The sequence below is a fragment of the Microtus pennsylvanicus genome, chromosome 6 (assembly GCF_037038515.1).
Source record: "Microtus pennsylvanicus isolate mMicPen1 chromosome 6, mMicPen1.hap1, whole genome shotgun sequence".
NCBI lineage: Eukaryota > Metazoa > Chordata > Mammalia > Rodentia > Cricetidae > Microtus > Microtus pennsylvanicus.
The window spans coordinates 981,069-1,007,853 of record NC_134584.1 but is presented as its reverse complement, the minus strand read 5'-3'; the positions used below and the strand labels follow the sequence as shown (position 1 = coordinate 1,007,853).

General features: G+C 50.7%; 1 protein-coding gene and 1 long non-coding RNA gene across 5 annotated transcripts; one reads left to right on the top strand and one right to left on the bottom strand.

Moving 5' to 3' along the window:
- The first annotated feature begins 220 nt into the window (after positions 1-220).
- LOC142851584 (uncharacterized) lies at positions 221-5,735 on the top strand. The gene is made up of 3 exons (XR_012910842.1): positions 221-328; positions 384-1,166; positions 1,336-5,735. It is a non-coding gene; the product is annotated as an uncharacterized LOC142851584 (long non-coding RNA).
- Positions 1,409-25,593, bottom strand: Atcay (ATCAY kinesin light chain interacting caytaxin). 4 transcript variants are annotated; one of them, XM_075975379.1, is made up of 13 exons: positions 25,229-25,593; positions 22,963-23,091; positions 22,380-22,438; positions 8,928-9,149; positions 7,499-7,684; positions 7,200-7,302; positions 6,711-6,842; positions 6,046-6,132; positions 5,282-5,380; positions 4,827-4,862; positions 2,953-3,030; positions 2,634-2,666; positions 1,409-2,088 (listed from the first exon to the last, which is right to left on the bottom strand). In XM_075975379.1, exons 2-13 carry the CDS (start codon positions 23,037-23,039, stop codon positions 2,079-2,081), a joined length of 1,122 nt encoding a protein of 373 aa, XP_075831494.1. In that variant the 5' UTR covers positions 23,040-23,091; positions 25,229-25,593; the 3' UTR covers positions 1,409-2,078. The 4 variants fall into 4 exon arrangements, with proteins under 4 accessions (XP_075831494.1, XP_075831492.1, XP_075831495.1 ...); XM_075975377.1 differs by having other exon boundaries at positions 5,282-5,490; positions 25,229-25,572; XM_075975380.1 differs by having other exon boundaries at positions 22,963-23,044; positions 25,229-25,568.
- Between the last annotated feature and the right edge of the window lie 1,192 nt (positions 25,594-26,785).

Sequence of the window (26,785 nt, the reverse complement as noted above, 5' to 3'; positions counted from 1 at the left end):
GGGGAGGGGTTGGGCTGCCGTGGCGGGGGGTGGTGGGCTGCCGTGGGGGGGGTGTGGGTTGCCGTGGCAGGGGGTGTGGGTTGCCGTGGCGGGGGTGTGGGTTGCCGTGGCGGGGGGTGTGGGTTGCCGTGGCAGCGGGGTGGTGGGCTGCCGTGGCGGGGGTGGGGGGTGGGCTGCCGTGGCGGCAGGGGTGGTGGGCTGCCGTGGCGGGGGGTGGTGGGCTGCCGTGGCGGCAGGGGTGGTGGGCTGCCGTGGCGGGGGGTGTGGGTTGCCGTGGCGGGGGGTGTGGGTTGCCGTGGCAGCGGGGTGGTGGGCTGCCGTGGCGGGGGTGGGGGGTGGGCTGCCGTGGCGGGGGGTGGGGGGCTGCCGTGGCGGGGGTGGAGTGGGGGGTGGGCTGCTGTGGCTCAGCCTCCATTAGTTTCCCAGGGTTGGGGGAAGGACTTCACACCCTTGAGGGCTGGGAGGTTTATGTTCGTCCATCCGTCCCTGGCACAGTTGTCCTCATGCCATGGGCGTCGGTTGTCACCAGAAGCCACAGGGTAGGAAAAGCCTGTAGGATTCTGTTTCCAACAGCCAAGAGAGGCCATCCATGGGTGTCGATCTGGGGCGCCATCTGGGTTCCCCTCTTCTATCTGATGTTGGATAGATACAACTTGGGGGTACACACCTGCCAGGCCTGCTCTCCGGCAACTGAGGCGGGAGGATCAGGAGTTTGAGGCCACACTGATCCTGTCTCAAAACCAAACCAAACCCAGTGCCCTGCACAACTCTATCAGGTCCCTCTGAGGCCCAGGCGTGTGGTGCGTCCCCAGCAGAACTCAGATCCTTGGGTGCTGTTGGTCGGAGATTGTCTCTCCAGGTGGAAGCTACTCTCCTGCAGCCACCAGAGGTTCAAGAGTGAGAGGCAGAGGCACGTCACAGAGGCCAAACACCTCACGGTGGGATGGATGGAACCCAGCTTTGGAGAAGGCAAGGACCAGTGGTTGGTGGACGGGTACCCCTCTGTAGACCAGGCTGTCCAGGAACTCACTGAGATCGTGGGATTAAAGATGTGTGCCACCAAGTCTTCAGGGGACCCCTCCTCATAAATGTCACCCGGTCTAGTGCTCCTGGAGACAGGAGGCTTGCTTCTTACACTCCCATGGCGTCCGGACACCGTCATCGAGGTAAATCTGCTCTTCAGAAAGTGCGTGAAGGTCAGGTGGCCTCAGTGCCCCGCCCACTGGGACATATTTCCCTAGGGGATCCCCCAGATCCTCTAGCACCCACAACCCTGTATCTTCTTTTTTTTTCTTTTTTCTTTTTTATGTACTCGTCTCCTGCTTGGTGACATAGACCTAAGACTGGCCCGGGCAGGGGACAGAAAGGTGGACACAACTTCTCTGAGTAGGAGGTGTGAGTTAAAGTCTCCAGGATTCACAGCTACTTTAAAGGGCTAGAAAATGTTCCAGATTGTGGGGAAGAGGGTTTGGGGACCACCAGGTGGACCAGCATGTGTGCAATGGGCTTGAAGGGCCTTGAAGACGTCAAATGGCAGAATGGGGGTGTCAGTGAGGATGTCAGGTAAGCAGTCACAGCCCTGCTTGGGGTGACAGGGAGAGGGGACAGTGGGTCTCATTCCACAGAGAAGCAGATGCAGCCCCAGCTGGGGCCACCAGGAATCCAAGGCTCCAGCTAGGGACAGGTGAGAGCTGAGCAATGGTCTCTCGTGGGTCAGTGAAAACGCACGCTTGTGCCATCTCAGGTGGGGCTGTGGAGGTCTGGAGGAAGAGCCGGAGTCACACAGGAACAGGGCGACGCCGTTCATGTCCAGCTCTGCCAACCACAAGCTCAGAGTATGGAAGGGTAGAGGCCAAGGACCCAGTTCGTTCCAGAAGGTGGCACACATCTCAATAAAAACCGTGAGGTGGACTCAAGCAGCAGAAGACACCAGGGGGCGAAGAGGGGGACGAAGGAGCCGGACATCCTCCAACGATGGACACAGGATGAGGCAGGATGAAGTCTGGGGCCCTCAGGCCTCTGACAGAGGTTATGTGGTGTCTGGAATCTTCTCTGTCCATCTCCAGGTTCCAGTTAAATCAGGACATGCTGGAGAGTACAGGACAAGAAGGTGGGGTCAGTGTCTGAGGCGAAGGTGAGCTTCCACAGGAAAACTCAGAGTCAGCTATCTGGCTAGGAGAGCTTGGAGCAAAAAGCAATGGCTGCCACCAACATTCCAAATGCAGATCAGAAGATGACTCTCCTCCCAGGGCAACAGCAATAAAGATCTGTGGACTCCTACACATCCACCCACCCAGCCACCCATCCACCCATCCACCCACCCACCCACCCATCTATCCACCCATCCGTCCATCCATCCACCCATCTGTCCATCCACCCATCCGTCCATCCATCCACCCACCCATCCACCCACCCATTCATCCACCCATCCATCCCTCCTTTCTCTGAGTTTCATCTGAGCCTGGCAGTGTGTGGGTGCTCTCTGGTCATGACCACCATGTCCCACAATCAGGAAACAGATGCACACCTGTCTCTCATGCCACCTGCTGGGCCAAGAATACAAATGTTCACCCAGACTGAACTGCACTCGAAACATTCCAAGAAAACCCGCTGACACCCCGTGCTACACCCACCTCACTTCCTGGTCTTCTGTCACTTCTGCTGACCTGTGATGGGGAGGAGAGGGTGTTAGTTGCCTGTTCGAGACCCTAGGCGATTCCCATTTATTGCTCATGGCTGGAAATCTCCACAGGAAGGCGGCCACCCCGCTGCGTTTTTCTAACAGAAAACAGGTGTCAGCCTGCACCTGCCGCTAAAGGGACAGGCCAAACAGACAAAAATGAGGGGACTAGAGGAGCTGGAGCAGCTGCCCGGGTGTCACCTAGCTTGGGAAGGTGCTAACTACGCCCATCTTCTTCCCTGCCGTGGCCCGCCATCCCTTTGTGCTTTTACCTGTCCTCTTCTTCCACCGTCTCTGGTTTTTCTTCGGATCTGGGAACGAGGAACTCTGGTTGTATTGGTGGTCGTGCGCTGTGATAGACAGAACCAGGTGACAGGATGGGAGGCGGCTGGGGCTGAGGCAGGGACTCTGGGATCCCACTAGCCGCTCAAGTATGGACCTATGTTAGCATTTTGTTTCTGGTGTGTTGGAGGGAGCTGGTGGCCCAGGATAGGACAAGCGTGAGTCATAACACAAGGGCTCCTGTCCCCCCTCTTGAAAATAGGGTGTCATATAGCCCAGGCTAGCCTGTAACTCCCTACGTAGCTGAGGATGACTCCTGATCCTCCTGTCTTCTCACGCTGATTGCAGGCAGGCTGGATATGTGGCACTGGGGATGGCCCCAGTGAGGCCAGTGCTCTACCATCTGAGCTATGGTCCCAGGTTCATGCTTGGAAGGTCTGGGTGGTGGGAGGAGAAAGAGATACACAGAGCCCAGCTTGCTGGCTCGTGCCTCCCATCCCAGCACTGGGGACACTGAGGCATTGGATCCGAGGCCAGCCTGGGCCGCCAAATACCTTGTCCCAAGGAAGAAAAACAGTGGGTCTCTGCACTAAGGAAGAGGCCACCAGAGTCTGGGGGGAACTAGGCGGGGAACCACTGGGCTCCACCCACTGCTGTGGGGTCTTTCCCATGAGATCCCTGGACTGTTACCCGGTCACGAAAAGGATTATAGCTCTGATACTACACCAACATGGATGGCGCGGGAACTCAGAGCGCAGCAGTTTTAACAGGACATTTGGGAGGACTGGCATGGCAGGACCCACTCCCAGGAGGTCCCAAGAGCCACACAGACGGGGGTCTCGGGGGTGGGAGGGGCACCGAGAACATATGGACAGGGAGTTAATGTGAGATGGGGGTGGAGCGTCTCTGGAATACGGAAGGTTCTGAGGGGCTGCGGGGAGGGCTCAGCCTGTGACCCGGCTCTGCTGTGCCCAGCTGCAGGCTGGGATAGGTGAGGGGCAGAGTTTTACTCGCTGACTTTTAAAGATGGACAAGATGGTAGAAAGAGACAACAGAGAGAAACTTACAGGAGCCTCATCCTGAGCTTGGGCCGTCGTGTGGCCGAGCCCCTGGGCATGGTCACCAAAGGTCACCCCTTTGGTTCTCTGTGCTGAGTAAGGTCCTCAAACTAAATTAGGGGGCAGGGGCCGGTGAGCTGGCTCGGCAGGTAAAGGCGCGTGCCGCCGAGTCTGGCAACCCGAGTTTGATCCCATTTGATGGAAGGGGACCCTGGCTCCCCTCAAGTGACCTCCACATGTGTGCTGTGGTTTGCACACACGCACGCACGCGTGCGCACACACACACACCCAACACAGACAGATAAATAACATCTGATGGATGACCAAGGTGGGGTGTGAATCCATGGCTGTCTCCAGAGGCCTTGTCTGAAAGGCAGGTCTCTGGGTGTGTATGAGGTCGTGTGGACCTCTGCGTATGTGAGGAGGTCATGTCAGTCGTCCTGGGTACTGAATCCCAGTTGTCAGGTCTGGGAGCAAGCCCTTTTACTCGCCAAGCCATCTTGCTGGCCCAATCCACGTCATGTTTTTAAATGGGGTTTCTCACTGAGCCCGGGGTTCACTGATTCAGTAGGCTGCTGGCCTGCAAGCCCCAGGGTCCCATCTCCATCTCCCCCGTGATTACAAATGGGAACCACAGGCCCGGCAGGTTACATGGGTACTGGGGATTTGAATTCAGGTCCTTGCACTTGCCCGCATCAGTTTTTCCACTGAAGGCCGAGCCAAGCCGGTGGGAACATCGGTTGCTCTCACCAAGCCAAAGCCACCAAACCACCCCTCAGATACCTCAGGAGCTGTGCCGCACTGACCTCTCTCTCTTGGCTCTGAGTCTCTGTTCTTCGTACCTGAGGGAAAGAAAAACACAAGCAGGGAGTCAGACTCGGACACAGCTGCCAGGGCCACGGAGCTGAAGGGGAGGGCGGGTGCCAGGGATTGCGGACTGAGCTTCACGCTGAGCTGTGATATGGTTCAATGAGAGCGCGCCTGTGAGTGTGTGCAGTACCCGCGGGGGCCGGAAGGGAGCATCGGGTCCCCGCGCGCGTGCAGTACCCAGAACTGGAGTCACACAGGGGTTGTGAGCCCCTTGTGGATGCTGGGAGCCCACTGGGCCCTCTGCAGGGGCAGCCGGTGCGCTAACCGCTGAGCTGTCTCTTCAGCCCCCCAGTGTAAGCAGCAATGGAAAGGAAGCCGCTGGGGGGTGTTTCGTGGCCGGAAGCAGCGTTGGTGGCCCACTGCCTGCGTAGGGACCCCGAGGGACACTCACTGCAGGACACACTCGGGCAGCTGCACGTGCTCCATGGGGATGAGTCGCTCCAGCTCCTCCAGGCTGTGCACGTACTGGATCTTACTGATGAACTTGACACTGGCGGACACAGGAGGGCAGACAAAGGGTCACCAGGCAGAGCTGGGCCGGGCCCTGCCCAACCCGCCAAGTCGCCCATGCTGGCCTGGAACCCTCCTGCCTCAGCACGACTGTGATGAACAACGAACACCTCAGATGTATCCTTTTAAGAATCATTTTGTCACGTTTCGTTACTGCGCATGCGCGAGTGAAACAAGTGGACACCCTGAGGGCGTCGGCTCCCTCCATCCCACAGGTGGTCGCGGGGATTGAACTCAGGCTGTCAGGGTCTGGCAGCAAGCTCCTCTACTAATAGAGCCTTCTCGCCAGCCCTCCAAGCGTATTCTCAAAAATAAAAAGTAGAATTCTCCTCCGAGCCTGGTGACGCCTGTCATTCCGGCACTCATGGGGCTGAGGCCTGAGGATTGCCATTTCAGCACTGACCCATGCTACACAGGGAGACACAGGGCCAGAGCAGAAGGCTCTATTGTGCAAGTATCAGGACATGAGTTCAAATCCACAGCATGTGCATAAAACACCAGGCGTGGTGTTGGGGAGGCTGAGACAGGAGGATCGCTGCATTTGGCTGGATCAGTGAGTCTTGGGGCCCAAACCATGTGGTTAGTGGAATCGCACCGACCGACCCGCAGAACACACACAGGGCACAGCGCCAGGAGGAGTCCCACCTGATGAAGGGCCGGGAGATAGCCAGTACGGTGCGGATGAACCATGACGGGTGCACAATGATCAGAGACTTCAGATTCTTCCTCAGTCTGTGTGGGGAGGCGAGGACGACACTGGCTCAGGCTTGGGGCGCAGGGAGCCCCCGGGGACAAGATGGACCGCTTACCCACCATCCCTCCGCAGCCTGCCATCCCAAGTCCTCTAGCTGACTGCACCCTCACAGTGCGTGAATTTGGAGGCCCTGGGACTCATCAACACCAGGCAGCAGTGTGGCCCTTCGTGCACATGCGCACACACACATCCCACAGTCCTGAATTCTAGGAAGTGCTTGTAGGTTTCAAAAATCTGTCTGAAGCTATTCATAAAACCCAAAAGAGAGAGACAGCCCAGCGTTTACTCACAGACGGACAGACAGAAACAATACAGTTTGATCACAGGCTGGACTATTACTCAGCCGTGCACAAGAAAAGGCCCTTTTTTTCTGACACCTCTAGAGAGGATGGCCCTTGAGGACTCAATGCTCTGAGGCCTGGATCAGACACGGAAGGACACGCAGCACGGTGCCTCCCTCTGCGGGGGTCCCTAGAGTCCTCCTCAGTCATCAGCAGATACTGGCAGGACCCTCCCTCCCTCACTTCCTCCCTCGGAGCCCTCCTCCTCCTCTTACCTCCTGTCAATCATGTGGTAACACTTCTTCAGCCAGCCGATGCCGGGCATCCTCCTCCGGGGCGTGGCGCCGTTTAGATACACGATCATGTAGTCTTCAGCGACGAGCAGTTCCAGGCTGCTGATGACGTACCTGCGGTGGGGGGACGGGGTTCCCATGTGAGGCACCGAGAGTGGAGCCCGCGTGGGGCCTTCCTGCAGCCCTGCCGGGCCGGGCCAGCCACACCCCAGCAGGCGTGGGCTGGGGTGCGCTCCCGAACAGTCTGGAAGGGACCTGGGCCTCAGGCGCCACCCAGGGCCCCTGCCTCCATCGCCAGCACTGCCCCCCAAGACAGCAGAGAACCCCAACTCTTCTCTCTGAGCTCCAAGGGCCCCTATCCTCCTTGTTGCGTGGGTTTTGGGAAACGCGGTCTTGCTTTGTAGACCAGGCTAGCCTTGAAGTCATAGAGCTCCGCCACCTCTGCCTCCCCAGTGAGAGCTGCTGACTTACAGGAAGAGATTCTCCATGATGTAGTGATAATCGGGGGAGCTGCTGTCTGGGAGGAAGCAGGCTGCGAAGACGATGATGGCGTTGAGGCCTTCCCCGTAGTACCCTGGGAAGGAGGCATCCTGTGAGTGTCACGGTAGCCCAGGCTAGACCACGTTTCCTCCCTGAGCAGCGTTTCCCGGTGGGGGGGGATGATGCCCAGTGTGCCAGCTCCTGCGCACTCCAGCTGGACAGGTCCCCCCCATTAGGAGAACCACTGTCCACGGTGACCTCGTGGGGGCGAGGTCGCGGGGTGCACACACCTCCGTGGGTGACCACCTTCATGTACGGCCGGATCATGTGCAGGTCGATGCGATGCTCCTGCTCCCCAATGATGACAGTCCGCCACAAGCGACCGTTGGCTGCGCTGCCATCGTCCGCAGCGCTGTCCCCAAACAGGTCCGCGCTGTCTCCGGGCATGTTCTTGGCAGTGGCCACTGGGGTGTCGTCTGCAGTGGGGGGTGTGAATCCAGTGTGAATCCAGCGTGGATCCAGCCCTCCCCCCACGAGGGTTAATCTGTGAATCCTTGGAGCTCTGGGAACACCTGAGGTGACCTAGCTTGGGATAACCGCCCTGAAGGTGGCGCTGTCCCATCCCGGGAGCTGAGGCCTCCCCGCCACGATGGTCAGAATAAACCCGTCTCCCCTGGTTGTTTGCGTGTAAGGTTTGTCGCAGCCACGAGAAAAGTGGTAACCACCTGCCTGCTTCGCTCTGGCTACACCGCCATCTCCTGCCGGAAGCCCTCCGTGATTGCACCTGAGCTAACCGCTGACCACCCCACTGACCCATTCCAAACCTGCTGTTTCTCTTCCTTCCTTTAAAAAAATTTTTTTTTATCAAGCGTGATGCTGCATGCTTTTAATACTGGCACTCAGAGGCCGGTGGATCTTGTGAGTTTTTCTTTCTTCTTTCTTTCTTTCTTTCTTTCTTTCTTTCTTTCTTTCTTTCTTTCTTTCTTCATTATACAGTATTCTGTCTATGTGTATGTCTGCAGGCCAGAAGAGGGCACCAGACCTCATCACAGATGGTTGTGAGCCACCATGTGGTTGCTGGGAATTGAACTCAGGACCTTTGGAAGAGCAGGCGATGCTCCCAACCACTGAGCCATCTCTCCAGCCCTCTTGTGAGTTTTTCTGAGGCCAGCCTGGGGATTATATAATGTGTGTCTCCAAGAAAAAGCAAATAAATAATAATGATAAATAAGATTAAAATGGCCTCCCAGCGCATGACCCTCCCTAGCTACCTGTTAGAACTGCTTGAACCCAGCTCATTCCTCCTCCTGGGCTCTGCAGGGAGCTGAGCACAAAGATTCTGTCCCTGTACGTGGGTCACTCGCTGACTGATGTCTGGGGATGTGTGTGGCCCTTGCGGAGCCTGGAAGAGGCCAGGGAGGGACAGTCCTGACATGCGCAAATCACTCCTGGTTTACGTGGGCTTCGCGCATGCCTATTCTAGATCCTCCTGTGGACGTCTAGTTCCCTCTGCCCACCCCACCCTCGCAAGCTCATAGGTAGCGTCCCTCTGAACCTCGCTGGGCTGTGAGAATCCTGTGACAAATCACAGGTCTGTGGGACCAGACATTGTGGGTCCTAGGGCCAACGCTGTCTCCCGGAGCTGTAATGGGGGCGGGGGGCTGGCAAGGAGGTGGCTGGAGAAGCCGCAGGGGGACAGGGCGGGGACCCCACCGTTACCTTCCCACTCAAGCTCATTGCCATTTCCCAGGAACTCCAGTGAGTCGGTCTCATCCGGTGTCTCGATGTCGTCCACGTTGATGTCCAAGTCATCTGGCGTGTCCAGGAAGTCGTCGGACAGCAGGGAGCCCTCGCTCTGGTCCAGGGAGATGTTGATCTCTGGGGCCACCAGGGTCTTTCTCTTCCGATGTGCTCCGCCCAAGTTTAGGGTGGAGGGAGGAGCTGCGGGGACCCACAGTGTGAAAGATTGCTCGCACCCCACCCGTCCAGACAGGCTCTCCGTAGCCCGGGCTAGCCTCAGAACGCCTCTTGTGTCCCCTTCCCAATGCTGGGTGAGCCTCTGCCCGTGGAGCACAGCCTCCGCAGTGTGACCTCTTTCTCGGGAAGTTTCTGTCCCACCCCCACGCGTTGTCCCTAAACCCAAGTCCACCCAGAACGAGCTCAATGCGGCTTGGTCTTCTGAGAGGACCAGAAAGAGAAGTCACCCCGAGGTATCACAACTGAGAAAATGCCCACTAGACTGACATGGGAGGGCTGAGCCCACTGTGGGTGGGGTCACCCGGGCAGGGGTCCTGAGTGCTGTAAAAGCGGAATCATCTCCAGAGAGGCGCCATTCAGCAAGTGGTGGGAACAGACGCAGACCCACAATCCAGCACTGCGGGGAGCTCCGGACCCCGAAGAAGAGTGGGAAGAAGGGTTGTGGGAGCCAGAGGGGTCAAGGACACCACAAGAAAACCCACAGAATCAACTAACCTGGGCTCATAGGAGTTGAGACACTGAATCAACCAGGGAGCCTGCATGGGACTGACCGGCACTCTGCATATATGTGACAGGTGTGTGGCTTGGTCCTCGTGTGGGACTCCTAACAGCTGGAACAGGGGCTGTCTCTGACATCTGTGTGATAGTCCTGGCTGTCCGGTAACTCACTCTGTAGACCAGGCTGCCCTCCAACTCACAGAGATCCGCCTGCCTCTGCCTCCTGAGTGCTGGGATTAAAGGCGTGCGCCACCACTGCCAGGCTATCTCCTGACTCTTTCTCTGGCTTTGGGGACCCTACTCCTCATACTGGGATCCCTCCACCAGCCTTAACATGCTGGTTGTTGCCTAGTCTTACTGTAACTTGCTTTACTACTGATATCCCTGGGAGGCCTGCTCTTTTCTGCCTGGAAAGAGATGAGGAGTGGATGGGGGCGGGGAAGACTGGGAGGAGAGGAGGGAGGGGAGGCAAACTGCTGAACTTGAAAAAGAGTGAGCAGGCTGTGAAGCCAGGGGAGCACCCAGGAAGCAGCACCTCTCCACGGCCTCTGCTTCAGCTCCCGCCTCCAGGTTCCTGCCCCAATGTCCCTCGTGGTGAACTGTGACATGGAAGTTCTGGTCACCATGTTTGCACAGGCACAGAAAGCACACTAGGACAGCTTAAGGACAGGGGGCCTGGCCCCAGAGTCTGTGTTCAGTGAAGGGCCAACCATAGCGCTCTAGGGAAGCCCTCATCTACAGTCACTGCGTGGACCCATGCTCCCGGAGGTTTTCATACAAGCCTGTCATCCCACTGACACACTGAGACAGAGGCAGCTTGGCCTTGACAGATTTCTCAATCGTAGGACTGAAAAACTTTTTCAACAATCAGATGACCCCGCCTGGTGGCTTTATTCTTAGAGACCTCTTGGTGGACACAGAGAACTGACTGCCGTAAGCTGTTCTTCCAAATCCACGTGTGACACCCAAGAACCTACAATACACACCTTGAGGGTGTGGCCGGCCTAGAATCCCCAGTGAGGGGCTGGGGGCGTGGTCAGGGTGGAGCCCCGCCCAGAATCCCCAGTGAGGGGCTGGGGGCGTGGTCAGGGTGGAGCCCCGCCCAGAATCCCCAGTGAGGGCTGGGGACGTGGTCAGGTGCAGCTCCCTCCTCCTCATTGCAATGGCCCTCTGTTCCGTTCCTGGTACCAAGGAAAACTATTTAAGACTCATTAGGGTTCCTCTCTTGTCTCTTTCCCTTTAGCTACCTAGTCTCTGCAGAGTCAGTCAGAGCTGCCTCTTTGGGAGTTGGAAATAAAAGTAAACTTCCCAAGAAAATTTTAAACTAGCCACCATCGGTGCCACCCACTCAGGAAGAGGTTTGTTTTTAGGTGTCACGTGACTGTGGCAGCGGAAGTGAGTTCACATCTCCCTCCCCCAACCTCAGGATGTAGGTGATTACTGTCGCTGAGGGGCCACCCTGCGAATCCAGGGCTGCAACACTCTGCCTCCCTCCCAGAAGAGGATGGAGCCTCTGGATCCATGAGGTTTGCTAAAAGGCTACCGACTCTTCCCACAGGGCAGCATCGAAATCATGGCCCAAGGTCACATGTGGAGGTGACGCTCATGACCAACAGCACAAAGGGACCAAGGGATGGTATGTGAGGTGAAGGGTGTCATTGTCAAGCCTTAACGTTAAATAGCATTGTGTGTGTGTGTGTGCGCGCGCGCGCGCGAGAGAGAGAGCAGGCCAGGCATCGTGGTGCACACCTTTAATCCCAGTAAAGCAGAGTCTCTGTGAGCTGTAGGCCAACCTGCTCTACCGAGCAAGTTCCTGCTCAACCTGCACAGTGCGACCATGTCTCAAAAAATGGTATTTGCCCCAACACACATGGGGAAAAAGGTTTTATTCTATAAAGAAACACGTAGAAGGCCCTCGAAAGCATGCCTGTCACCCAGTACTTGGGATGTGAAGGTAGGAGGATCAGGAATTCTAGGTCATCTTCAGCTACATAATAAATTTGAGCTAGCCTGGGCTTCATGACACCCTGTCTCAAAAAACAAACAAGCAAACAAAAAAATAGAGAGGTTAAAAAGATGGAAAGAGAATAAGCTCCATCAGGAGCAGAAACCAGGAGCGAACCCGGTCCTGGGACACGGGCGGATCAGGATTGAGCCAGGGACCAGATCCAGAGTCAATGATCTCCACTGGAACAGATACAAGGAAGTAACCGCTGAGTGAGTGAGCCAGAGCCAGAGACTGCTGAGGGTCCAGCCGTGAATCAGGGACCTTCAAGGGCGTAGACCTAAACCAACACGGGGGGGGGGGTGTCTGGACGAGAGTCTAGGATTTCCCAGGAACTAGGCTGGAGCCAGGACCTCTGTCAGCCTGGGCATGAGTGAACCTGGGTTCTCCGAGGGAATAGGCAAGAACCAGAGATCTCAGCAGAGCCAGCCACGAGTCTGGGATCTCAAAGAGAGTAGGCCTGAGCCAGGACCTCTGTGGGTTCCTGTATTGGTCTGGGACATCAAAGGGAATAGGCAGGAACCTGGAACCCCTGCGGGTCCAAGCACGAGTCTGAGACCTCTGAGGAAGTAAGCAGGTCCTAGGTGGGTTGGGGCGCACCGGAGCCTGGAACCAGAAACCTTTCTTGGTCCAACTCCAAGCCAGGGACTTCTGCAGTAGGAGATTCAGATCAAGATTTACAGAAACAGATCAAAGCCTGCAGCCTGGGCCAAAGTAGGCCTGAGACAGCAAACTCCAAGGGAGCAGACCAAAGCACTGAGCTACCTCCCCCAGGAACAGGAATAGCCAATGGAGTAACTAGAACTGTGGCACTGACTGTACCATGAGGAACAACCATCTGAGCTTTGGATTCACTGGCACCTAGAAGATCATTCAACAGAATCTCAGACAGCCCCAAACACACCTATTAAAGGAAAAGATGAGTAGAAAAGGTAAGAACACACACTATACCACTTTGTGTAGCAACACAATACCAATAAAACCTAAAGACCCTACAACAACAAGACCTGAACAACCAAATATGGATGAACCAGAAGAAAATGATCTAAAAAATAAACTCAAGAGAATGTTTGAAATTCTTAAAGATGAAATGAGAAATTACCTGAAAGAAATGGAGGAAAAAACAAACAAAAAATTTGGAGGATATCAACAAATCACTTAAAGAAAACAAAGAAAAAGAAGTGAAACATATAAAAGAAACTATTCAGGACTTGAAAACTGAGATAGAAACAATAAAGAAAACACAAGCCACAGAAATTATAGAAACAGAAATCATGAGAAAAAGATCAGGAACCACAAATGCAAGCATGAACAACAGAATACAAGAAATGGAAGAGAGAATCTCAAGTGCTGAAGATACAATAGAGGAAATAGACTCATCAGTTCAAGAAAACATTAAATCTAACAAAAGCTTAACCCAAAATATCCATGAAATATGGGACACCATGAAAAGGCCAAATCTTGGCCAGGTGGTGGTGGCACACGCCTTTAATCCCAGCACACGGGAGGCAGAGGCAGGCGGATCTCTGTGAGTTCGAGACCAGCCTGGTCTACAGAGCTAGTTCCAGGACAGGCTCCAAAGCCACAGAGAAACCCTGTCTCAAAAAATCAAAAAAAAAAAAAGAAAAAAAAAGAAAAGAAAAGGCCAAATCTTAGAATAATAGGTATAGAATAAGGAGAAGTTCAACTCAAAGGCACAGAAAATTTACTTAACAAAATCATAGAAGAGAACTTTCCCTACTTAAAGAAAGATATGCCTATGAAGATACAAGAAGCTTACAGAACATCAAATAGACTGGATCCAAAAAAAGTCCTCTCGCCACATAATAATCAAAAGACTAGACATACAGAGTAAAGAAAGAATATTAAGAGCTGCAAAGGTAAAAGGCCAAGTAACATATAAAGCAGACCTATCAGAATTACACCTGACTTCTCAGTGGAGACAATGAAAGCCAGAAGGTCATGGTCAAGCATTGTGCAGACATTAAGAGACCATGGAAGCCAACCCAGACTAGTATACCCAGCAAAACTGTCGATCACCATAGAAGGACAAAACAAGATATTCCATGACAAATCTAGATTTCACCAATACCTTGCCACGAACCCAGCCCTACACAAAATACTAGAAGAAAAAGTCCAAACCAAGGAAGATGGCTACAGCAACGAAAACACAGACAATTGATGATCTCATAACAGCAAATCCCGAAGAAGAAAAAATGCACAAATTAACATCACCAACGATGAAAACTAAATTAACAGGAGACAGCAATCACTGGTCATCAACATCCCTTAATGTAAATGGACTCAACTCACCCATAAAAAGGCACAGACTAACAGATTGGATACAAAAACAGAATCCATCCCTCTTCTGCATACAAGAAACGCATCTCAACCTTAAAGACAGACATCAACTCAGAGTAAAAAGTTGGGAAAAAAATATACCAATTAAATGGACCTAAGAAATGAGCAGGTGTAGCTATCCTAATATCTAACAAAATAGACTTCAAGTTAAATTAGTCAAAAGAGACAAAGAAGGTCATTTCATATTAGTCACAGGAAAAATCCATCAAGAGGAAATTTCAATACTGAACATCTATGCCCCAAATACAAGGGCACCCTCATATGTCAAAGAAACACTTCTAAAGCTTAAATCATACATGAAACCCCACACACTAACAGTGGGAGACTTCAACACCTTACTCTCACCACTGGACATGTCAGTCAGACAAAAAATGAACAGAGAAATAAGAGGACTAACAGATGTTATGACTCCAATGGACTTAACAGACATCTATAGAGTATTCCATCCAAACAGAAAAGAATAGACCTTCTTCTCAGCACCTCATGGAACCTTCTCAAAAATTGACCACATACTTGATAACAAAGCAAACCTCAACAAATAAAAAAAAATTGGAATAACCCAATGTACCTTATCAGATCACCATGGTTTAAAACTAGAAGTCAACAGCAATATTAATTCCAGAAATGCACAAACACATGGAAATTAAACAATGCTCACCAGAATCGTCAATGGGTCAAGGAAGAAATAAAGGGGGAAACTAAAGACTTCCTAAAATTCAATAAAAATGACCACACAACATACCCAAATTTATGGGACACAATTAAAGCAGTGTTAAGAGGAAAGCTCATAGCACTAAATGCCTACATAAAGAAGCTGGAAAATCCCACACTAGTGAATTAACAGACCATTTGAAAACTTTAGAACAAAAAGAAGCAAACTCACATAAGAGAATTAGATGGCAGAAAAATAATCAAATTGAGAGCTGAAATCAACAAAATAGAAACAAAGAAAACAATACAAAGAGTCAATGAGACAAAGAGTTGGGTCTTCAAGAAAATCAACAAAATAGACAAAACTTTATCCAAACTAACCAAAAGGCAGAGAGAGAATATCCAAATTAACAATATCAGAAATGAAAAGGGGGACATAACAACAGACACGGAGGAAATACAGAGGATCATCAGGTCATATTTTGAGAACCTATACTCCACAAAATTGGAAAACTTAAAAATACGGACAATTTTTGGATAAATACCACTTACCAAAATTAAATCAAGACCAGATAAGCAAATTAAACAGACATATAACTGCTGAAGAAATAGATAGAAATATTCATCAAAAAGTCTCCCAACCAAAAAAAAGCCCAGGACCAGATGGTTTCAGCTCAGAATTCTATAAGACTTTTAAAGAAGAACTAATACCAATACTCCTCAAATTATTCCACACAATAGAAACAGAAGGAACAATGCTAAACACTTTTTATGAGGCTACAATTACCCTGATACCCAAACCACAGAAAGACAATACTAAGAAAGAGAATTACAGACCAATCTCACTCATGAACATTGATGTAAAAATACTAAATAAAATACTGGCAAATCTAATCCAAGAACACATCAGAACCATCATCCACCATGACCAAGTCAGCTTCATCCCACAGAAGCAGGGATGGTTCAACATATGAAAATCTGTCAACGTAATCCACCACAGAAATGAGCTGAAAAATAAAAACCACATGATCATCTCATTAGATGGTGAAAAAGCACTTGACAAAATACAGCATCCCTTCATGATAAAGGCCATGGAGAGAGCAGGGATAAAGGAACATACCTAAACATAATTAAGGCAATATACAGCAAGCCAACAAACAACATCAAACTAAATGGAAAGAAACTCCCAGTGATTCTTCTGAAATAAGGAACAAGACAAGGTTGTCCACTCTCTCCATACCTATTCAATATAGTTCTTTTTTTTTAAATGTAATCAAGGATTTTTTTATATGCATTTATTTATTATGTATACAATATTCTGTCTGTGTGTATGTCTGCAGGCCAGAAGAGGGCACCAGACCTCATTTCAGATGGTTGTGAGCCACCATGTGGTTGCTGGGAATTGAACTCAGGACCTTTGGAAGAGCAGGCAATGCTCTTAACCACTGAGCCATCTCTCCAGCCCCCTCAATATAGTTCTTGAGGTCCTAGTTAGAACAATAAGACACCAAAGGGAGATCAAGGGATACAAATTGAAAAAGAAGAAGTCAAACTCTCACTGTTTGCTGATGATATGATAGTTTACATAAGTGATCCCAAAAATTCTACCAAGGAACTTCTACAACTCATAAACACTTTTAGCAGTGTAGCAGGATACAAGATTAACTAAAAAAAATCAGTAGCCCTCCTGTACACAGATGATAAAAAGACTGGGGAAGAAATCAGAGAATCAACACCCTTCACAATAGCCACAAATAGCATAAAATATCTCAGAGTAACTCTAACCAAACAAGTGGATGACTTGTATGACAAGAACTTTAAATCTTTGAAGAAAGAAATTGAAGAAGACACCAGAAAGTGGAAAGACCTCTCATGCTCTTGGGTAGGCAGAATTAATATAGTAAGAATGACAATCTTAGGCTGGAGAGATGGCTCAGTGGTTAAGAGCATTACCTGCTCTTCCAAAGGTCCTGAGTTCAATTCCCAGCAACCACATGGTGGCTCACAACCATCTGTAATGAGGTCTGGTGCCTTCTCCTGGCCTGCAGGCATGCATACAGACAGAACATTGTATACATAATAAATAAATAAATATTAAAAAAATAACGACAATCTTACTGAAAGCAATCTGCAGATTCAACGCAATGTCCATCAAAATCCCAGAAAAAGTCTTCAAAGACATCGAAAGAACGGTACTCAACTTCCTTTGGAAAAGCAAAAAAAACCCAGGATAGCCAATACAATCCTGTGTAATAAAAGAACTTCTGGGGGCTGGAGAGATGGCTCAGTGGTTAAGAGCACTGACTTCTCTTCCAGAGGACCTGGGTTCAATTCCCAGTACCCACATGGCAGCTCACAACTGTCTAAAGATCAAGTTGCAGGGGATCTGACACCTTCACACCAATGCACATAAAATAAAGTTAAATAAACCATAAAAATATTAAAAAAAAAACTTCTGGAGGCATCACAATTTCTGACTGCAAACTCTACTATAGAACTATAGTACTGAAAACAGCCTGGTATTGGCATAAGAACAGACAGGAGGACCAATGGAACTGAATAGAAGACCCGGATATCAATCCACACATCTTCAAATACCTGATCTTTAATAAAGAAGCAAGGGGCTGGAGAGATGGCTCAGAGGTTAAGGGCACTGACTGCTCTTCCAGAGGTCCTGAGTTCAATTCCCAGCAACCACATGGTGGCTCACAACCATCTGTACTGAGATCCGGCGCCCTCCTTTGGCATGCGGGCATACATTGAGGCAGAATGTTGTATACATAATAAATAAATAAATCTTTAAAAAAAAGAAGCAAAAAATATCAAATGGAAAAAAGAAATAATATTTAACAAGTGATGCTGGCATAACTGGATATCAACATGTAGAAAAATGAAAATAGACCCATATCTATCACCATGCATAAAACTCAAGTCCAAATGGATCAAAGACCTCAACATAAAGCCAGCTACACTGAATCTTATAGAAGAGGAAGTGTGAAATACACTTGAATACATTGGCACAGGAGACCACTTCCTAAATATAATCCCAGCAACACAGACACTAAGAGGAACAATTAATAAATGGGACCTCCTGAAACTGAAAAGCTTCTGTAAAGCAAAGGGCACCGTCAACAAGACAAAACGACAGCCTACAGAATGGGAAAAGATCTTCACTAACCCCATATCAGACAGAGGTCTGATCTCCAAAATATACAAAGAACTCAAGAAATTGGACACCAAACCATCACATAATCCAATAAAAAGAAATGGAGTACAGACCTAAACAGAAAACTCTCAACAGAGGAATCTAAAATGGCTGAAAGACACTTAAGGAGATGTTCAACATTCTTATTCATCAGAGAAATGCAAATCAAAACAACTCTGAGATTCCATCTTACACCTGTAAGAATAGCCAAGATCAAAAACACTGATGACAACTTATGCTGGAGAGGTTGTGGGGAAAAGGGAACACTTCTGCATTGCTGGTGGGAATGCAAGCTGGACAACCCCTTTGGATGTCAGTGTGCTGATTTCTCAGAAAATTAGGAAATATCCTTCCTCAAGACCCAGTAATACCACTTTTGGGCATATATCCAAAGGATGCTCAATCGTGCCACAAGGACATGTGCTCAACTATGTTCACAGCAGCTATGTTTGTCATAGCCAGAACCTGGAAACAACCTAAATGTCCCTCGATGGAAGAATGGATAAGGAAAATGTGGTACATTTACAAAATGGGGTACTACATAGCAGAAAAAAAATAATGACAGCTTGAATTTTGCAGGAAAATGGATGGAGCTAGAAAACATTATTTTGAGTGAGGTAACCCAGACACAGAAAGACAATTATCGCATGTACTCATTCATAGGTGGTTTTTAAACATAAAGCAAAGAAAGCCAGCCTACAAACCACAATCCCAGAGAACTTAGACAACAATGCGGACACTAAGAGAGACTTACATAGATCTAATCTACATGGGAAGTAGAAAGTAGAAAAAGACAAGATCTCCTGAGTAAATTGGGAGCATTGGGACCTTGGGGGAGGGTTGAAGGAGGCAGGGGAGAGGCAGTGAGGGGAGCAGAGAAAAATGTAGAGCTCAATAAATATCAATAAAAAAATATTCAATTAAAAAAGGCAACTATTCATCTCAAATATTTTACAATTGAGTGGATTTTTGTATGTTGATGCAAATTTAAGGTTATTTTCGTTATACTGAATATATGTTTCTAAGGTATTGTATGTAGGCAGCTCATTTAAAAATGTAATATAAAATTCTAGTCCTTCAAAGCTATTATTACAAACTGTTTAGAATAATTAAGAAATGTAGGGTAGTAGTTAGTCATGTATAACAATTAAACTGTCATATTAGGGATGTTTTCAAGGCCAAACAGAGATATTTTAGATAGATGGGCCATCTTCAAACATTCCAGAGATCTTCAGAATATGGCATTTAAGTTGTTTTAATAACATAATGGCTTTTTATGACAATGGACATTTAAGAACCTCCACATGGAGTCTGATTTCTTTATGGCAAACATTGGTTACTGGACAAGAAACTGCCCTTGTCTCCACTGCTGACAGAATGTTGGCCAAACTGGACATACAGGACACAGAAAAGTAACTACCAAACTTTGCCAAAACAAGGTGAGAGTTCTTCAAAATTCTTGCTTCACAGTAAACAGCTGTCAGATATTCGAGACCCATGAACAGAAGATGGATATCCCAATGTTACAGAGAAAACTTGGGGTGACTGTCCAAGCAGCCAGCTGTCCTGTCACTATTGGGGAATACTATTTCCAGGTGTGTGACTTTTGTTCAGACTACATTTCTTTAACTCCATGAAGCTGTGTTTCTGTGCCTGTCTAATATGCCTGATGGTTCGAATAAAGAGATGAATGACCAACAACGAGGCAGGAGCAAGAATAGGTGGGGCGGCAGGGATAGGGGAAATATGGGAGGAGAGAAGAAAAAGGAACTAGGGGCCGGCACCCAGTCACCCAGCCAGTCACAGAGTAAGAAGGAAAGTAAGACGTACAGAAGTAAAAGCCCAGAAGAAAAGTTAGTGGGGATAATGTAAGATAAGAGAAGCTGCCTGGAAACAGGCAGGGCAGGCACAACTAAGCCTTCTTGTGTGATTTATTTGGGAGCTGGGTGGTGGACACCCCCCCCAAAAAAAACCCAAAAGAGTCAAACATCGTGCAACATGTCATCTCTAAAGTTTTGGAAGTCGCTTGCTCTGTGCTTCCTACTTATTCAGGTAATAGTATATCCTTCCTGGGTCTCTGATAGAGTTAAAGACTATGTAGTTACATTAACAGCTTTCCTTGTTGGGAAATTCAGAAAACAAACTTACATAAGAGATACAAAGTTGATGGGGTTAAGAAACATAAAAGCTTAAATTGTTTACCTGTGAAAATGTTTTGAGGTCTGAAAAGATGGTTTAGGGTTGTAATACAGGTTAGGATAGAAAGTGGCTTAGACACACAGCTGTGAGTGCACCAGGAAGGCACATAGTGGAGTATTTCCTTTGAATTTGCCAAATACAAATGGACTGGACATTGGGAATGAATTTTGCTTGATATTTGTCTTATTGTCTTACTCCTATACAGTTAAAACCTTTTTTATTTAGACAAAAGGTGAAAATGTTGTAGAATATTTGTTTAGTCTTGTAAAGATGTGTTGCTGTTTTACCTTGCTTGCCTCAGGCACCTGATTGGTCTAATAAAAAGCTGAATGGCCAATAGATAGGGAGGAGGTTTTGATGGGACTTTCAGGCAGAAAGAGTAAAGTAGGAGGAGAAGTATAGGCTGCAGGGGGAGAAAGAAAAAGAGATGCCAGGAGAATACCACGGACCAGCCAGCCAGAAACAGGAAAGTGGATCATACAGCATAAAGGAAAGGTAAGCCAGGCGGTGATGGTGCATACCTTTTATCCCAACACTCGGAAGTCAGAGGCAGGTGGATCTCTGTGAGTTTGAGGCCAGCCTGGTCCACAAGAGCTAGTTCAGAACAGGCTCCAAAGCTACAGAGAAACCCTATCTCTAAAGAACCCTGCTACAAAATGTCAATGAGTAGAAAGAGGTTAAATTAAGTTTAAAAAAATTAGTGGGAGAAGCCTAAGCTAAGACGAACATTCATAACTAATAAGTCTCTGTGTCTTTATTTGGCCAGCCCAAAGAAAATGCCAACTACAGGTCTCCATGTTCCAAGGACCCCGTGCTGGCCCCTCCAGAGGTCACTGTACTGCACAGGTTCGTGCCAGCAGCATCACCTTAGGCCTCAAACGCTTGGCTGAGGACCAAATCTCCCCTTTGGTGCTCGGATAGATTATAACGTTTGGGGTTCTAAGATGGACGGGATGGGGTGTGGTGTTCCCTGCATGGGGAAGGAGCCTCGGCTGGAATTTGAGTCGACCACTGTGTCCTCAAAGTAACTGTTTAGCTGAGCATGATGGGAGTCTTAGAGAGTAGGATTGCCATGCCTTGAGGCCAACCAGAGCACAGGATGAGTTCAGTATGCAAGGACAATTAGCAAGACCCTGGTGAATTAAATGTAAAACAGAGCTGGGGGCGTGGTCAGGGTGGAGCCCCGCCTAGAATCCCCAGTGATGGGCTGGGGGCGTGGTCAGGGAGGAGCCCCACCTAGAATCCCTCAGTGAGAGGCCATTGGAATGCCTCAATATTAAATTCTGAATTCCAAGCCGGGCGGTGGTGGTGCACGCCTTTAATCCCAGCACTCGGGAGGCAGAGGCAGGCGGATCTCTGTGAGTTCGAGGCCAGCCTGCTCTACAAGAGCTAATTCCAGAACAGGAACCGAAAGCTACGGAGAAACGCTGTCTCGAAAATCCAAAAAGTAAAAAATAAAAAAATAATAAAAAAATTCTGAATTCCAGTCCAAGAACTACACAGCACTGAGGAGGGGAGATCTGAAGGAAGGCGCACACGGGGGCATGTCACCGTGACATGGGCACACAATTAGGTCTGCTTCTACAAGCAGGCCACACCAAGGACCTTGGCGGTCAATGCTGACAAGTGTCTGCTGGAGAATTCTTCCTTAGCCCCAGGAGCTCGTCATCCCTATAACTTGGCCTAATCATAAGGTCTGTCTCCACAACTGAGGCTTTCCTGGAACTTCCGGCAATCCCCCTGCCTCTTGGACTCCTGACATATCCAGACACAAATTTAAATACGTATTTTTCTAAGTGAAAAAGTTTGTGTACGGCATGTGCAAGTACAGAGAGCAGCGCCCTCAAGTGTTTCCTCAGTCCCCTCCACCTCGTTCCCTGACCCTGACGATCACTGATGAAGGCAGCCCAGGGAGCAGAGAATACCGGGCATCCTCCTTTGCAGTATTAAAGTTGCAAACGACTCCACCATGTCTGATGTTCTGGGATCTGAACTCAGGTCCTTAGAGCAGAACGGCAAGTGCGCTACCTACTGAGCCATCCCCCGGTTTCAGCCATCCAGCTTGTTAGTTCTTCGGGGTTAGAGGCACAGAGACATCGGGAAACTGGCTAAAGGACACACAGTAAGACCCGCGCAGTCTTCATGTGGGTGTTCTCTTACCCCTTTGAGCCTCGCACGACAGCCCCCTGCTAGACGCCCCACCCTGCATGCAACCTCGGACAACCATCTGCACCCTGAAAACAAACTCGCATTTCTGTGCACTCTGTAAGCTTACAGGAGGAGTCTTCCGCGGCGCCGTCCAGCAGCCCCACCCCTGTGTCTTCAGGAAGAGGTCTGTGGAAACCCCAGGAACCACGCAGCAGGAGGAATGCAGATGGCAGGTTCAGTCAAGGGGGTTGAGAGAAAAGAAGAAAAATAAAATGCCATCAGATCAAGACAGTGATGCCTCAACTCAGCTCTCCCTTGGAAAGGATGGTTCAGGAATATAGAAAGATACCTTTCAGAAGAGCCACGCCCCAGCCCTTACTGGGAATTCTAGGCGGGGCTCCACCCTGACCACGCCTCCAGCCCCTCAATGGGAATTCTAGGTGGGACTCCACCCTGACCTCGTCCCTCCATTTTCCTTTTGATACAGGGTCTTGTTCTGCACCCCAGGTTGACCAGAATTCATTGTCCAGAATCCTCTGTGGGAGCTTGGCTGCAGCTGCGAGGCCAGGTTATCACTCCCAGCCTGGCTACAGGAATTCACTGTCTGGGAGTCTTGAAGGAAGAGGTTCCAGAAGACTCTGCCACCACCAGCATCTGTGGAAGCGGCCGGGAGCCGTGAGTCCCAATAACGGGGACGCTAGCGCCCTCACCTGGGCAGATCCTCGTCCTGCCATTCATCCCTCACATCTACGTTTTCCATCCTCAGCGTGGCTTCCGTGGTCCCCATGGGAGCTGGAAAGAGAGGGCGGCTGGAAGCTTGGCTGACCTCAGAAGAGGATCTGAGGAAAAAAAGACAGAGTGATCTAGACAGCAATGGCTACAGCCACCACCTATGACACCGATCTGCCTGTATGACCGAGCCATCCCACGGCAGGAGGACACACAAGGGGCTTAGGACGCCCCGGCCTGCGCATTAACTCAGGTGAGGAGTTGAGCCCCAGACACAGACCCCCTCCGCTGAGATCTCTCAAGCCCACCTTCTCTAGAGCAGTCCTGGAACCAAGCTGACCCAATCTCCTTCCTTTTCCTCACATCTCAACTGTGGTGGAAAAAGAAAGAAAGAAAGAAAGAAAGAAAGAAAGAAAGAAAGAAAGAAAGAAAGAAAGAAAGAAAGAAAGAAAGAAAGAAAAGTGCAGGCGTTTTTGTACAAATGCGTATCAGGACTAACGATCCGCGTTGTGATAGTCACTTCCAGAGAGGACTGCTCTCTCACTCGCTTCTACCTGCTCCAGTCCACCCCGCCTTCCAGTCCTGGGCTGCTGAAAGGGCAGCTTCCACCAAGCCGGAAGGACCCACAAAGTGGAAGAGACAACCAGGGGTTCAGCGTGTGTCCTGACCGCCATACTTCATCTGCAAATGGGTTGAAGAAGTCATGGCCTCTCGGGGTGTCCTCCGAGTCTATCACCCCTGGTTCCCTCACTCCATAAAAACCAGTTGTTTATGTATTCGCAGGTATGTATATGCCAATAGAGGTCAGAGGTCATTCTCTACACTTGAAGCTTAGCACAGAGCCCGGGACCCCAATCTCTGCCTCTCCAGGTATGGGATTACTTTTTTGTCCTCCAACTTTATTGTGTGTGTGTGTGTGTGTTTTGCTTGCCTGTATGTCTGGGGTCAGGCTGTGATTATAGGCGCGCACGTGCGTGCGTGCATGCGTATGTGCGAAGAGGTAAGGCTCTGTCTGGATAACCCTGGCTCTCCTGGAACGCACGTAGTTCCACCTCAGCCTCCAAGAGCTGGGGTTTAAGGTGTGCGCCACCTTGCCCAACTTTGGTCACTTGTTCTGCCTGTGTGTGGGGTGTGTGCACAGTATGCGGAGTTCCAGGGAGCATAGTCGGCATGGCAACAGCTCCGGGTTCCCAGATGTCACCGCACTAGGCTTTTCTGCCAGTGCCGGAAATCAAGCTTGGCCAGCAGTTACCATCCTGCGCCCCATCCGGGTGCTGTGTGGACTCCCCAGACTGTCTGATGGATGGACGCGCTTTGTGTTAGAGGCCAGTGTTGCGATACACACACACCCCACACACAACTTAAGGACGCCCCCAGACCAAACTTCGGCACCCACAGGGCCACATCTGTGAAATCATGGTCCCCCCCTCTTTTTTTTTAATCTTAACAACAAGATTCCAGGGTCCGGTCACGGGAGGCCATCCCTAATCTGTTCCCTGATCCGGAGACAAGGGCCACTTGCCTGTCCCAGCTGTCAGTGACCACCAGGCCATCTGCAGCTGCTGACCGGGGTGTGTCTCCCGCAGCCCAGCCCGCGGTGGGCCTGCAGGTGTGAGCCGAGGGGAGGCGGGCCTACTGGAATGTCATCACCCATTCATGGAGGAGCGACACACACAGTGCGGGAGAAAACACGACTCCCCCTATGTGTTCCAGGCCTCCCCCAGCGCAGCTGAGTCTAGTCCATTGTGTCTGTGCAGAGAGGGACACCGGTCCCCCCTGCCAAGCCAAGCTGGGTGGAAAGGGGAAGGACCCCTTCTACACACTTCCAAACACAGGGTGTGGTGGGTCTCCTGGGCGCTGGCGACAGCGGAGGACCAGAAATCCCTGGCAACTCCAGAAAGACAGTGCAGGTCCTTCCCTGGCCGTATAGCTACTGCTAAAAATCTGTCCTTTTCAATGTATATGCAATTTTGATGTCTCTATGCCCGCAGTCAGGGTTATAAATAGAAAACACCCGACACCGCATGAGAGGTTTACCGCCCCCAGGATGCTACGGTTCGGAGCTGGGGTTTTAATCCTTGGGGCTCTTCATTCTCCACCTAGGATCAAGCCCCGGCTATTCGCCCCATCGCAGCAGCCATTCCGGGAGCCGCCAGCGTCTCCCGGATAAACCTTTCCCCCAGCTGGGCTGCGAGCAGGGGGGAAAAAAGACAATTTACACTGCCAGAGTGCTAAAGGCCCACTCACCTCGGCGGCGGCCCCGCGCCCTCACTGAGACACAAAGGCGGGCTGGGTGCGGATGCAAGCGGGCATCTCGCGGGTGGTACCCAGGCCGGGGCCTGGCGGAAGGATGCTCAGGGGCAGGTCCACATCCAAGGAAGGTCACCCAGGGCGACGTGGTCAGCGGCACCCCAGCTCCCCGACCCCGCTGGAGAAGGGGGTGCCCGGGTCAGTAGCAGCACCCCTTCCCCCCTACGGTCTCCGTGTCCCCCGCCATCGCAGCCCAGGGCCTGCGCGGCTTTGGCTCTCCCCCTTCCCGGATGACAGAAGCTCTGCCTGCCCCCAGATAGTGAAGGAAGCTGCTTTTGTGTGCAGGGGGCGGGCCCAGGCCTGATAGACAGTTCCAGGCCCCCTGCTTGCATCCTCCTCTCCCGATTGGCTGAGGGAAAAGCATATCTCCCAGCCATGTCCTGAGCAGGTGCAAAAAAAAAAATCCTCGGAAATGGTGCGTCGCACTTATGCAAAATCACAGCAAGAGAGAAAATAAATAAATGAACAAACAGCCGTGGCCTGGTTCCTTCCTTACGGGGGTGGGGGCGGGGAGCCTGCGGGGTTCTTTGGTTGCGGGGGCTGGGGGAGGCGCCCTTTGAGGGCAGAGAAATGGAGGTTTTCAGATCCCCCTTCAGGGATAAGCCAGGATGAAGCTGGGTTTTGGGGTGCCGCGGATCTAGCTGGTTGTTTTAGAGGTGTGGGTCTGCGCTGCCGCGGGAGCTGCGCCCCCTGCAGGTTTCCAGAGGAATTCTAGTTGCTGAGGGAAGACTAGAGTTTGCATCCTGGACTCAACTGCTGAGTGCGCTGAGGCAGGGAATTGCAGCTCGAGGTCAGGCAGGACTACAGAGTGAGGCTAAGGTCAGCCTGAGCGAGACCCCATCTCAGAAGTGAGAAGAGGGGGTCGTGGGGATGGCTCATTAGGTAAAGCGCTTGCTCTGCAAGCGTGAGGAGAAATAGCAGGGGCCAGGACGCCAGCGTAACTCTGTGTACTTGCAGTAGGAGCCTGGGGAGAACCATTGGGGAAGACGCGTGACGTCAGCGGCTGTCTTCCGCACGCGCGTCGGCACACAGCCCGCCCCACTAAAATGTAAAGAGGACTGGGGGCGTGGTCAGGGTGCAGCCCCGCCTAGAATCCCCAGTGAGAGGCAGAGATCCTGGGAAGATGGAGGCTAAGCTGATGATGGTTTCATGAGAACTGTCAATAGTTTCCAGAAGGTAAAGAGCCACAGAGACGGATCCTCCCTGAGTCTATAAAGAGCCGACTTTGGACCCCAAAAGTATGAGAGAATACATGCTTGGGGTTTAAGACCCCCACCCCGTCAATCTGTTGTACTTCTCTTTTCCTCCATGACCCTCATAGACCTCCGAGGCTCTTCCCTGCATCCTATGAGAACGTTAAGTTCCTCCTGCCACAGCCCCTTTGCCCGCACTCTCGGATTTCCGACTTTCTGTAACTGACATGTGAGGGCGGATTCGCTGGCTGTGCGTCCTTCTGGGTCTGGCTCAGGGTGCTGACGTGCTGTTCTCAAGGGC